This window comes from Pholis gunnellus (genome assembly GCF_910591455.1).
Source record: "Pholis gunnellus genome assembly, chromosome: 7".
Taxonomy (NCBI): Eukaryota; Metazoa; Chordata; class Actinopteri; order Perciformes; family Pholidae; genus Pholis; species Pholis gunnellus.
This window is the reverse complement of record NC_136533.1, coordinates 21570086-21583683: the sequence shown is the minus strand read 5'-3', so window position 1 is coordinate 21583683 and position 13598 is coordinate 21570086. Positions and strand designations below refer to the sequence as shown.

Genomic DNA, 13598 nt, shown 5'->3' with positions numbered 1-13598 from the left:
AGCAGCGTCTGAAAAAGACCGGCATAAATCCTGTCCCCCAGGAAACACAGCAAGTCGAATAAAGGTTCCGCTATTGCGTGGCAGTGAAGGGAACTACATCAGCGATAAAAAAAACAAATATAATGTGCTGCTGCAATAACAATGAATGATATTTCACTATCATTATTATGTCACAAAATCACAAATTATTACACAATTCTTGGCCAGAACATAAACACCCAAACTAACGCTCTGAAACTATCATTGACAAGACATTTTAAGACTACCATTGACAAGACATTTTAAGATTTTTATTAAGCGGATCAAAAATATGTATTGACACCCTCATCGACACCGATGTCTGATCCATTGCATCAGCCAAACCAAGGAAGTTTGTACCACTCATGTGGCGGGCTCTGCTGAGATTGAAAGCAGGCTCGTCCAATAAAAACGTCACTTTCCAACGTGCCGGTGCGGACGGGCCAATGGGCGGCCGGTATGGGCGTGTCCACCGACTCTGCTTTCCTTCTGGTCGAGCAGCGTGGGCTACAGCAGTGTGTCAGGGAGCAGTAACCGATTCATTCTGCGAGAATTGCGACCTCTGTGAGTATTAACCTTCGCTTAAAATATTTACAGTGTACCGTGACATTCGCTTAAGAAGATTTCCTCTTAAGAGTTGTGGGCTGAAATCTGTCTCTGAGGCTGGATATGCAGAGGGAGCCGGCTCCGGCTACCATTTCCATTGCTAACGTCAGCTAGTTCGCCTCTGCCAGTTTACAACCGTCCGACGGTCACATAATGCTGCATTACGGCTTTTAGGAGCAGTTTCAGAGGAACGACGTGTGGCATGACTTGCAGTATTTCGTGGCAACGATTTCTGAAGCACTTGTTTACAGCGGAGGTACAAAGGTTACCCGGGGGAACTTGTTTTAGTCAAAGGAAATTAATCCTCCCGAGACTTCATGTTACACCTGCGGATACAACTCATTTTAGTCATTTGTGGACCTCCCCAATGGACAGTCACTACGTTTCTGAGAAGCACGGAGCTGCTCCACTGACTGACCTGGAGTTTAACTCTGTGGACGTAAAGATGTTGTCTTCACAACTTAAAACCCACCAGAGGTCTTTGTCAGTCACGTGATTACAGATGAGAACCAACACAAATTGTGTTCATCCTTAAAAGTGCACGACTTTCCCTGTTGTCACTGTATTCTCCTGTTATTGTTTGCTGTCATTCCCATGTGTCCTTTGTTAGGTCTCATCTTCATCACAAGGAGCAATTATTTTTTTTATTTTTTTTTTTACAATACACCAACAGTCTGTTCTTCACAGAGACCAAAGTTTCCGTCCCATCACCCCAAGGTGTCCACTTCCCCTCGTTGCCAGCGGGGTGGTTTGGTCGTCCGGATGGGGACGGAGGCTGTTTACCGTCTGCTCGCTGGCCCCAGAGAGCCGGCTGTGTGGTTTCCTTTGCCAACTTGTTTACGAATGAGTCCACTGATGGGAATGTGCTGGCTTTTTTAATTATAGACATCATTGATACTGTATAGCTATGGTGCTCGGTTATAAGACCAAAAACATTTTCAATTGAATTCAGATCCTTGAAATCCTTAATGGCTTTAGTTTTCGGTGACCTGACCCCTTCACCGGCTGCTCCTATTGCTTTATGTTAACCCACATATTAAGCATATATATATGGACACATATCGGTTTGTAACACACTATTGGATAGTTGTAAGCCGATATAAGCGTTTAACTAATAGGCCAACTGCTTCTATGGGCTGCTGTTCAACTGTTGTCAAATACTGTACAGCTATAAAGACTCCAACATGTTCTCATCTGCGTAAAATTAAATAATAGTTTGCAACTGAGAAATTACAATAATGTAATTAAGGTGTATGTCTGTGGCCTATCCAGGATATTAAACAGGCTAGCTGATCAAGGTTCTTCATCACACTGATGCGAAAGTCATGTAAAAACCCAGTATTGTTATAAAGCATCCTCGCTCATTTATCGGGAAAGTTGCCCACAGTGGCCAAATACACCCAGAGATATTGCAGGGATAGCTATCGTGGTATAAGCGGTATGTAGAAATCCCCGATGATCGGCAATTTGTATCATCTCACACAAGTTTGGTCATATCGGCCGCCTTACCACAGGCCTCGATGAATCTCCAAGCTTCTCACCACGCTGTTTGGATTACTGCTGCTTTACATATGTTCATGGTGTCACTGTGGAACACGTTCACATTATACACTATTCATTTTTTGTGCATTTTTTTTTTTGGTTCAGACAGCTGATTCAGAATGGACTCCTCTTTGAGTGCCGCTCAAATCCGCGAGAAGTTCATCGACTTCTTCCGCCGCCATGAGCACAAGTACGTCCACTCGTCGGCCACCATCCCGCTGGACGACCCCACGCTGCTTTTCGCCAACGCTGGCATGAACCAGGTAACCGAACACCCGCGCGCCTCTTTTTATACCCACTGCTTTTTTTTGCTGCAATTCCAAGATTCTCGACGGCTCACAAGTTTGCTTTTTGTGCCGCTTCGTCTTAGTTCAAGCCCATCTTCCTCAACACCATCGACCCGTCCCACCCTATGGCCAGGCTGTCTCGTGCCGCCAACACCCAGAAGTGTATCCGGGCAGGAGGCAAACACAACGACCTGGACGATGTGGGCAAAGACGTCTACCACCACACCTTCTTCGAGATGCTGGGGTCCTGGTCCTTCGGGGACTACTTTAAGGTACTACGCTGTCATACTTTTCAGCCACCGTACGGTAATGATACGACTGACATTGGCATTTTGAGGCAGATACCAATATTGATGTTTCATCACGATATAGACGTTTTTTGTTTTTCATTTTTTATTAAACGCGTAACTTACAGATCCCTTAGATTTTATTTTTAGTCACATCAAGTTTCTTTTTCGCAGCAAAGAAATTAATTTTCTGTGCCGTCGACACGGCTGATTCGACGAGGGGAAACCGTTAATGAACTTGCTTCATGTGCAAGAATTGATTTTGAATCATGATTATCATATGAACCAGTTCTTTCACTTGTTGAACTTTTCTGTCTCGTTGTCGTCTCGTTCCTCCCTCGGCTCATTCGGCCTCTTCCCACCTGCCCCTGCAGCACCTGGCCTGTAAGATGGCCTTGGATCTGCTGACCCAGGAGTTCGGTATTTCCATAGACCGTCTGTACGTCACCTACTTCGGGGGTCACCCCGACGCGGGCCTGGAGCCGGACCTGGAGTGCAAACAGATCTGGATCGACCTGGGGTGAGCCTAGCTTGTGAACTAGAGATGTGTCGGTGTACGCACCAGATGAAGGCGTTTGCTTTACGGCATCTTTGAGCTACTTTTAATAATCCCCGCCCACTGTGTGGGAACTATTATTACTTTGCTTTTTTTCTGATTTCTAATTGTCTAATTTCTTTTTGTTGTGTTTGTGAGGACACGGTGGAAATATTGGCCCTCAGACTGGTCCTGACAGTTACTCAAATGTCCTAATCTTACACACACACACACACACACACACACACACACACACACACACACGCAAAAAAAAAAGTATTTGACTTTTCCACATTGTACAGGTCCTAATTGTCACACAACAGCTTTTTTTTTTTTTTACCAATTAACAGAATTGATTTACCTCCCCTCTCTCTGCTCACTGTGTTCCTCTCAGGATGGATGAGGCTCGCATCCTGCCGGGCAGTATGAAGGACAACTTCTGGGAGATGGGGGACACCGGGCCCTGCGGCCCCTGCAGTGAGATCCACTACGACCGCATCGGAGGGAGGGACGCCTCTCACCTGGTGAACATGGACGATCCCAATGTCCTGGAGATCTGGAACCTGGTGTTCATCCAGTTCAACAGGTAACAGAGGGAAACACACACACACACACACACACACAGATCACAGAATGTCCACTAAAAATGCTAGTTTTTGCCACTGACAGGCTCAGAATGTTATTATAAGTGTCTGACAACATTATGGTGAGGACAGAGAAATAAAACACTTTCTTTTTTACGTTTCACTATATCCGGCCTGTTTTGTTATTGTGTCTTATCTATTCTCGAGTCATGCGGGCAATCGTCCGTGTGCATCACTTCTTTTTTCTTTATTTTTCCTGAACCTTTCAGAATGAAAAGTGGGCTCATTGCTTTTTTTCAGGCTGCATTGTTCAGAGGTTTTCTGGTCAAACTGGTGCAATTAATCACACATCAGCACCTAGATTACTTACAGTTGTTCTAAAATAAAACACCATTAGTTTTGATGCCTTGTGGGATAAATGTTGAATTGCGTTTGCTTACACCTCCCGTCTTAACGCCTCACGGCTGTCCGGTTCACTCGAGGCTGCTAACCAGTTCAGTGAGTTATATGAAGAGTTCAACTGATCACAAGCTTTGTGACGAGCAACACACCTAACCAAACCCAATCCTAAATTTAGATCAGGTGTTGTTGGACACACCTTTTTGTTTTATTGTCATCTGTTTTGTACAATATGCAGAGCAACTACTGAATCATAAGTGAACTGAACAAAACTGCACGATCCTTAATAACTGCGTGCTCTCCCACTATGAGGCGGCCTTGTCAAAAGTGCTTACTCAGTGACTCTGTGTTTTTAACGCTTGCATCTCGGTCGACCCCGCGCAGAGAGTCAGAGACCGAGCTGAAGCCCCTGCCCAAGAAGAGCATCGACACAGGGATGGGCCTGGAGCGCCTGGTGTCCGTGCTGCAGAACAAGATGTCCAACTACGACACTGACCTCTTCGTCCCGTACTTTGAAGCCATTCAGAAGGTACTGAAACGCAAGTGCAGAAACATCTCACCTGTCAGGTGTGTGAATGCTAAATTCAGCAGCACGCACACTATTGTGATCCAGATTATTCTTCATCTTCAACTACTTGTTTCTACTGGTGTACTTTTGAAAAATATTACGCTTTTTAAAAAACATTTTCTTACAATGGGAGACATTTTCATATTTCAAGGCTTTGCACTATTTAAGTACAACGTTTCATGCTGTTTTCTGAGTTTATAATGATAGTATAGGGCTGCTGAGAGTGCAGAGAAGCTTTATAAATCTTGAGAGACGCTGTTGGTCACAGGCATATTACTACAGAAGCAAACAGACTTACACATTTGACCATACAAGCCTGAAAGTAACAGGAACTCCAAGCAAATACCCCACAGGCATTCATGTTTACACTGACCAAAAATAATCCACACAGTAGCGTATTTCTAACCTGCTCCCATTGTTTTGACACCACACACACACAATGTGTGTTCATCAGTGGGACCGAACTCTTCTGGAGAGTTGTGTTTTTGCTTGCTGCTGGACAGACAGATTTCTTGTGTGTTTTGTTTCAGGGTACAGGCGCTCGACCGTACACCGGTAAAGTGGGTGCCGAGGATTCTGACGGTATTGACATGGCCTACCGCGTGCTGGCCGACCACGCCCGCACCATCACCATCGCCCTATCGGATGGCGGCCGGCCTGACAACACAGGAAGAGGGTGAGACATTGGAGTGTCCTGTAGTTTGTGATTACAGATGATATATTTCAGACGGCGTGGCTTTAAATGCAGCGTTTTTTTCACACGTCATTGTAATGTTTCGCTGTTTCCGTCATGCTCAGCTACGTGTTGCGGAGGATCCTGCGTCGCGCCGTCCGTTACTCTCACGAGAAGCTGGGAGCTCAGAGAGGCTTTTTTGCCACTCTGGTGGATGTGGTGGTCGAATCCCTGGTGAGTACAACGTTTTATTTTTTTGTCTGGTAATGGCCTCAGCAAGTGTTTCCTCGTTTAATGAACTGTTAAAGTGGACAAAGGGTTAGCACAGATATGTCTCCTGGCACTACTTGTATATAAAATGATACCCACCGACTTTATGCGTTATAGCAGCACAATTGTCAGGACTGAGGTGACCCACTCTCGTGTCCCCATCTCCTTTCACTCTCACACCTCCAGGGCAATGCCTTCCCGGAGCTGAAGAAAGACCCAGAAGTGTTGAAGGACATCATTAACGAGGAGGAGGAGCAGTTCCTCAAAACCCTCAGCAGGGGGCGCCGTATCCTTGATAGGAAGATCATGAGTCTGGGAGACAGCAAGACCATTCCAGGTGAGACGCAGATGAAGGGAAGCTTTGCCGCTTGCACGTGCACACGGGGAAAGAGTTTAGGTTTGCTGTTGGATATCGTGTGTTGGAAGGGTTTTAAAACATTTCATTTGAACAGGTTGCTCTTTGCATCGAACCGCTCCCTGATTGATGACGTGATGACTGCATTTGGATGAAATTGGTTTTCTGTTTTGACTCGAGGAGTCTTTTGAGCATTACTGCTTCCGACAGACATATCAAGCAGCTTTTTCTTTTTCTTTTTGTTTACCCCCTCTCTGCGTCCAGGTGACACAGCATGGCTGTTGTATGACACATACGGCTTCCCCCTGGACCTGACCTCCCTCATCGCAGAGGAGAAAGGCATGGCGGTGGACGTCGCTGCCTTCGAGGAGGAGAAGAAGGCCGCACAGGTGAGGAGATGGAGGGAGAGGGGAAGGACACTTTCTTACTGTTTGTGTTGTCCTTGACTGCTCTGCGAGGGGAAACGCCACTGAGCAGTGTTTTGTTTCCACTCCTGTGGGAACAGCATTTTGCCTTGTGTCAGCGCTCTCCAGCATCGCACTGTAAGTCAGAATCAGCAGCTGTGCACCTGCTGTTTTTAAATAAGCCCTCTTATTTACGACTGTAGCCTCGGTCTGCTCTACAACACATCAATGAACTATCTGTCTTGATACATACTGCCACTAAAGAAAACCACTATCGGTTGCTTTATTTATGCAGTAATATTGTCAGTTTGTCAATGAATGTGTCATTAATTGAGAGGTTCCTAAATCCACTAAGCTGGGCATGTGTTCCCGTGCAGTTAAAGTCCCAGGGCAAGGGCGCAGGGGACGTGGACCACATCATGTTGGACATCTACGCCATCGAGGAGCTGAGAAACAAGAACACCCTCCCCACAGACGACTCCTCCAAATACAAATACACCTCCGAGGAAACCGGCAACTACAGTCAGTGATCCGCACGCTCACCATGCAGACTTTTAAGTCCACTGTGTTTTCAGGACATCCGCGCACTAACTCCCTCACCCCGTCTGCGTGTCTGTAGAGTTCGATCAGCCCTCGGCCACGGTGCTGGCCCTGCGTTGCGACCGCGCCTTCTGCGACAGCGTGACCACGGGTCAGGAGTGCGGCGTGCTGCTCGACCAGACGTCCTTCTACGCCGAGCAGGGCGGGCAGACGTTCGACGAGGGCTACATGGTTCGAGAGGACGACAGCACAGGGGACGTAAGTGACACGCAAATCAAGGAAGCTATGACGAAAAAGTGGAGACGGGTGCTTCTCGGCACGAAGCTCCGCTGATGCTGTTTTGAGAGTGTTTTTGTAAAAGCATCATCAGGATAAAAAAAAGAGTCATTAGAGTATTTTACCAAACGACACAGTGGTCAAATACCCAGGGTTCTGCTGAATTTGTTAACTTGAGAAATGACACCATCACTTAGTTGGTGTTAAAAAGAAATTCTAAAGAGAGAAGAGATGAAATAATGCCTGCAGGCAAAAAGTCCCTCTGTTAGATGAGAATAATTTCTTTTCTTTCATCTATTGTCCTTTTGAAGTTTAAAAAAGAAAATGCTCAAACAAAATACACACAACACACCAGCGCTCTAACTAAACTTGCAGGGTTTTCTGCAGAACAACAACCCGTCCATTCATTCTGTCTTTTCTTCCCCGTCAACGCAGCGGATGGAGTTCACGGTGAAGAACACGCAGGTTCGAGGAGGCTACGTTCTCCATCTGGGGACGGTCTATGGCGTTCTGAAGGTTGGAGACCGCGTTACATTACGCGTAGATGAGGTGAGAACACGTGCAGTCAAATGTCTTAACCATAGAATCAAGTTACATACATGATATTGAAAATCAGTTTAGGACCTCTTCCCTCCACTCTGTCTGTTTTTATTGCCTCTAAGTGAAGCTGTGATTTAATCCAAGTATCTGTTCACACTGTCTCTCCAGGCACGTCGCAGGCCCATCATGAGCAACCACACCGCCACGCACATCTTGAACTTCGCCCTGCGGGGGGTTTTGGGGGAGGCAGACCAGAGGGGCTCCCTGGTGGCCCCCGACCGCCTGCGGTTTGACTTCACTGCTAAAGGTGCCCTGAGCACGGGGGAGGTCCGCCGCACTGAGGAGATTGCTTGTGCCATGATAAAAGAAGCAAAGGTCAGCGGGAGAATAAGCATGAAAAACCAACCACACAGCAGATTGTAGTTCCTTTTTTTTTTTAAGATAATGATTTTGATGGAGGTGGCGATGCTAGCTCAAGGTTTTGTATGAAGAGATAATCAAATATTCCTGATTTAAAGTTTCCTTTTAATGCATATTAATATTGACTCCATCCAAATCATCAGCTGACGGTGTTTTCCCTCCCGCGCTTTGCTCTCTCTCCAGCCGGTGTATGCCATGGATGCCCCGCTAGCAAAGGCCAAGGCCATTCAGGGCCTGCGCGCCGTGTTCGATGAGACCTACCCCGACCCCGTCCGAGTCGTGTCCATCGGCATCCCCGTCGAGGAGCTGCTGGAGAAGCCCGAGAGCACCGCCGGTTCTCTCACCTCCATCGAGTTTTGCGGGGGAACGTGAGTGTCGATGCTTTGTTCCATTTTTCATGTCCGCTGACTTGCGACGAGGAATGTAAACCAGCACCGTAGTCCGCTTAACTGAAAAAAGTTAAATTAAGCGGAAAAAACAATTAATTTAAAGAATGTGTTTAGAACTTGTCATCAAGAATTCAGCCTTTTAAATCCCCAATGTCAGATAAGGAGTTGGTTTGCATATAAAGGTTTATTTTTTTTAAAAAGAGAACAAATTTTGCCACATACATGTTCATATATGTGGGACGTTAAACAGTGAAATTCCTACATCCTGTTTCCAGTCTCAGCTGTGAATCCGAGAGGACCATGTTTCTGAAAAGACAATTCCTAAAGATAATGGTAGCATCGCACGTATTTAAGAACGTATCAGTGTTAGGCCGTTACATTTCCATGACATATGTTGTTCATCCTATGAGACGCTGTTGCACTCACTGCACTAAAACAAGGGAGCTAAGAAAAGCTAGCTGGTGAGATAGCCACGGCTAGCTTAAGCAAAGACTAAATCAACAATGTTTCTCTAACTGTAATTTAAGAGTTTCCTCCTTGATGAGCTGTAATTCTATTGTGTTGGAGAATAAAGCGTAGCAAAACAGAACTAGTTTGAGTGCCGTGTTCACGTGCCCCAAAACTGTGTCACGTCACACATAATGATGAGGCGTCATCATGAACGCAAGGGTCGCTGGTCATCACTGGTCATGTTCTCACATCAACCCGGAGACGAAGAGTCGTCTCTGAATCGATGTCTGCACCAACAGTTTTCCCAAAGTGTCAGACGTGCCCAGTGTGTAAAGTGGAAACCCATGAATTGGATTTGTGAGTCTTTCCGGTGAAGCGTCCGTGTGCCGATGAGGCCCAGGACATTTTAGCACGGCTCCATTCAGCGATTAGCCTCGCTCGACTGACTTTTACAGTGTCCGCTCCGGGCTGTAAAATCCAGCCGAAAGACAAGACGCCCCAGCTCTCGCATAGATTATTGCGAGACTTTCCATTTGATTTGATTGCCGTCTGCGTCAAAAGTGATTTCCAAGCTGTATTTCATGTGCGTAGGTGTTGAAACTGACCCTTGTGTGTGTGCATTGAGGTGGTTCCACTTTAGTAAACTGTCCCGATGTCGTTCTAATCCGCAGCCACTTTAAAGAACCCCTTTGTTCCTGCTGCTGCTGTTCTGTAATGTTTTCTCTCCTCCTTCAATGCTTTTGGTAATGTGCTGTTGGTTTCTGTTATGCGCAGCCATCTGCAGAACTCTGGTCACGCCGCGCCGTTCGTCATCGTCTCAGAGGAGGCCATCGCTAAGGGCATCCGCCGCATTGTTGCTGTGACGGGAACAGAGGCCCAGAAGGTCAGCATTAACACACACACACACACACATATGCACACACACTCATGCGCTTGCTGCCAGCATTATGCTCATCCCCAGAAAAGCGTTTCGCTAACATTTTGAAGAAACTACATTTTTATACAGCGTATGTTTCCATCTCAAAGGAAATGAAAATGTGTCTCCGACTGAGGGAGACGACATGTCGAAAAAAAGGGCAGTAATGAAACTTTAGTGAAGCTTGTTTCTCGTGTCTCACTCGCATTCATCAGGCCCAGAGGAAAGCCGATTCCCTGCTCCAGTCTTTGTCCGAGCTGGGAGACAAGGTGAAGCAGCAGGCGGCCCCGAACAAGGACGTTCAGAAAGACATCGCCGACATGACGGAGGTAAATGGCTTTTTTTTCTTATTTCGCGCTTCAAAGACTCAGCGACTCCCTGTGCTGTGGTGCCAACATGTCCGTCCTCCCTGCAGTTGATCGGCACAGCAGTGATCTCCCAGTGGAAGAAGGACGAGATGAGGGAATCCCTAAAGGGCCTGAAGAAGACCATGGACGACTTGGACCGCAACTACAAGGCTGACATCCAGAAGAGAGTCCTGGAGAAGACCAAGGAGGTGATAGAGAGCAGCCCGAACCAAGCGCTGCTTGTCATGGAGATGGAGACCGGAGCCTCAGCTAAGGTGAGAGCCGAGATCGTATTGAAAGAAGGACTGAAATTATGCATTTACATTTTTTTCTGTTCTCTGAATACATGCTCATATAAGCGGAGATTTATAATCCAAACCCCAAAACTTCATCAGCGTCCCATACAAAACTACATGAAGAGTACAAACCGCATAAAATCTACTTTATCTCTGCAGTATTGCACATTTTCCCAGCCAGTCTCATATTTTATCACATTGTGCTATCTGACCGTGACACACCCATAGTGCTAAGTAGGAGACGGCTTCTTCCCTCACTGTTTCTACTCTTTCCCTCCTTCCCGCTCACTTGTTTCTCTCCTCATCCTCTCTCAGGCTCTCAACGAGTCACTGAAGCTGCTGAAGTCGCAGTCTCCTCAGACCGCCGCCATGCTCTTCACCGTAGACCCCGACGCCGGCAAGATCACCTGCCTGTGTCAAGTCCCACAGGTAACGCGGTCATTCATTCAGTCAAACTGTGCGCCGGCAGCAATTCCGCGCCACGTTTTTATAAACAGATTTAAACCCTGATCGCCCTTCATCTCCCCAGGATGTGGCCAAGCGAGGTCTGAAGGCCAGCGAGTGGGTTCAGGAGCTGTGCACCCTGCTGGACGGCAAGGGAGGCGGCAAGGACATGTCGGCCCAGGCCACCGGCAAGAACACTCAGTGTCTGCAGGAGGCGCTGCAGATGGCCAACCAGTTTGCACAGCTTAAACTGGGGGAGAACTAAGAGCAGTGAGATGTCAGTGTGGGAGGAGGAGTCCTTTTTTCCTTTGTCCATTTCCTCTCCTCTTCTCTTCTCCCCTTGGGTCACAAAATATTAGAAAAACAAACAAAGCTCCCGGGTTTCTTGCTCACTATGTTGACGGATGACCAGCAGTAACCGAGCCGCTCATTTATTTATTAACACTCTGATTCATCTCCGTGGAAGATCCTCTGCTGCAGTTAAGTGAAAGAGGGCAGCCGATCATTTGAGAAATCTTACTCCAGTGCGTCCACTGCACTATTGCATGTTTGTGACGGAGGGAAACATGTGCTTTTGATCGATTTAGCCTCCGGGCAGCACTGCACAGCTCAGATGAAGCGGCTAAAACTAATGGCTCCGTCCATCAGAGTGAGCAAAAGCCAGAGTTCTCTCCTGTGATTGGTTGGACTTGACTTAAACGCGCACTAGCTGTATCTTGCTTTTCAAATAACAAGCCATTATCTGACATATTAGAAGTCAACGGGTTTAATTTAGCAAAAATAATTAACTGTATAAAATGAACGTGTCCAATAATTAATCTGTGTAACTTCATTTGCTGACGTTTAATATCGATTGAATGCAGAATGTTGATGTCTTTTATCATTGTAGCTGTTCCATGTCGGATGTGTCACGTTATGAGGATGGAATAAATACGACCGCTGTCTACTTTGCTTCTTTCAAACGTGTGATATGTTTGTACTGGTGACACATCTCAGGGAGGAAAATGCAGACTCGAGGTTTGATGGATCGTTTTGTTGTGGATCACTGAGCAAAAAGCACTGAGGTGTAAATGTATTTGTATGTTGTAGAAGCATCTATTATGAACACTGTTGGTTTAAAGAGAGTGAATATTGCGTGCGTTGTTCGACAGGTTCAGATTTGTTCATTATTCTTAACCTGCAATAACATGTTTGGCCACTTGGGGGGAGTGGAAACAAGCTGTATATACAACACGGACACGGTTTATCACCATTGATCGGTTGAACTTGACAGCAAGTAGTTGCCGATTTACAATAAATCCAATATCCACTGCGTGTTGTCTGGATTTAGTCTTCACTTCCTGAGGAAAACAAACTGGTTTGTATCTTGACGCCCCGTGGTGTTTACCTGGCAGTCATTTAGTGCGGGACAGGAAGCTTACGCTGGTGTTTTTAGAGCATTTAGGATGATAACAGAAAGTGAACCGAAACAATCATACCTTTCAATGAAATATTAGATGTGTGAACTGATCAAGTTTCATGTGCAAAATCATCTGAAGCAAATAAAGCTGTGAAACCAAATGTAAGGTAGTGAAAAGTTAAATATGTGTCTCTTTGAAGCGCATTGCAGAAGAAGTTTAAAGTCGCATAACATGGAAATATTTCATCTTTCTTCACTATTGGAAGGAATGCATTACAATAAGTAGGTTTTCTTTTGTGTATAATCACCTGAAAAATAGTTGTCCTAGTTCCCTCTTCACAGAGCCGGCCGCCATGACGTTGCAATCTGCTTGATGACGCCAAATCCCACACGCTGCACCTTTAAGTACGGCAGGCCACTCCAGTACTCCACAACAGAACACCAGTGCCAAATGAAATCTATTTTCAGGATTACTCTAACCCAAATTATTTGAGTAGCTCAGCGTAAAGCAAAACCATAATCCCACAAACACACAGTCAGACTTTTACCTCATGTTTCATGAAGCTTTTATTTGTACAATAGCATAAGATACAAAGAGTTGGATCACATATCACACGGATGTGTCAATGTAGTAAATACACGTGTGGTGTACTACCTAGTCCAAAAAGGTAGTCCTACTGATGAATGAGACGTTAAAGCTTGAACTAGATGATGACAGATCCAGACAGCAGGAAAACCACCGATATGGAACGATTTCACCCATCTCAACTGAGACCGCAACCTTTCTAAACCCCCGGACGACTTCTCCTCCTACAGTATCTGCTTCATATGAGCCGCCAGTAAGATGGCATTCACTAAACAGCTTTTAATCCTACTTGATACGGTTTACTGGATTGAGAGAACTAGCACAATAGCTGACAAGAGGTTAGAGTGGTTCGCGTAACGATCCACAGCGACAGTATGATATGTGCAGTCTGAAGCACAGTGACTGCTGCTAAAGAGCTGTTCTTGTTCAATGCACACCAGTGAACTGATGAGGATGGAGCTGCCTGA

General features: G+C 46.0%; 1 protein-coding gene across 2 annotated transcripts; it reads left to right on the top strand.

Annotated features, from left to right (window-relative positions):
* The first annotated feature begins 508 nt into the window (after positions 1-508).
* aars1 (alanyl-tRNA synthetase 1) lies at positions 509-12460 on the top strand. 2 transcript variants are annotated; one of them, XM_079162699.1, is made up of 20 exons: positions 509-582; positions 2272-2429; positions 2537-2725; positions 3115-3260; positions 3670-3861; positions 4643-4787; positions 5357-5502; positions 5625-5733; positions 5956-6106; positions 6389-6513; positions 6906-7050; positions 7148-7326; positions 7780-7893; positions 8053-8259; positions 8488-8672; positions 9918-10026; positions 10275-10388; positions 10475-10681; positions 11018-11131; positions 11232-12460. In XM_079162699.1, exons 2-20 carry the CDS (start codon positions 2286-2288, stop codon positions 11409-11411), a joined length of 2901 nt encoding a protein of 966 aa, XP_079018825.1. In that variant the 5' UTR covers positions 509-582; positions 2272-2285; the 3' UTR covers positions 11412-12460. The 2 variants fall into 2 exon arrangements, with proteins under 2 accessions (XP_079018825.1, XP_079018826.1); XM_079162700.1 differs by having other exon boundaries at positions 523-582; positions 2276-2429.
* The last annotated feature ends 1138 nt before the right edge of the window (positions 12461-13598 follow it).

Excerpts from the sequence above, each read along its gene's own strand:
- aars1 (XM_079162699.1), top strand. The coding sequence starts at position 2,286 with ATGGACTCCTCTTTGAGTGCCGCTCAAATCCGCGAGAAGTTCATCGAC. Across the intron at positions 5,734-5,955 it reads ATGTGGTGGTCGAATCCCTG|GGCAATGCCTTCCCGGAGCT; the intron begins GTGAGTACAACG and ends TCACACCTCCAG. Across the intron at positions 10,027-10,274 it reads CGGGAACAGAGGCCCAGAAG|GCCCAGAGGAAAGCCGATTC; the intron begins GTCAGCATTAAC and ends CGCATTCATCAG.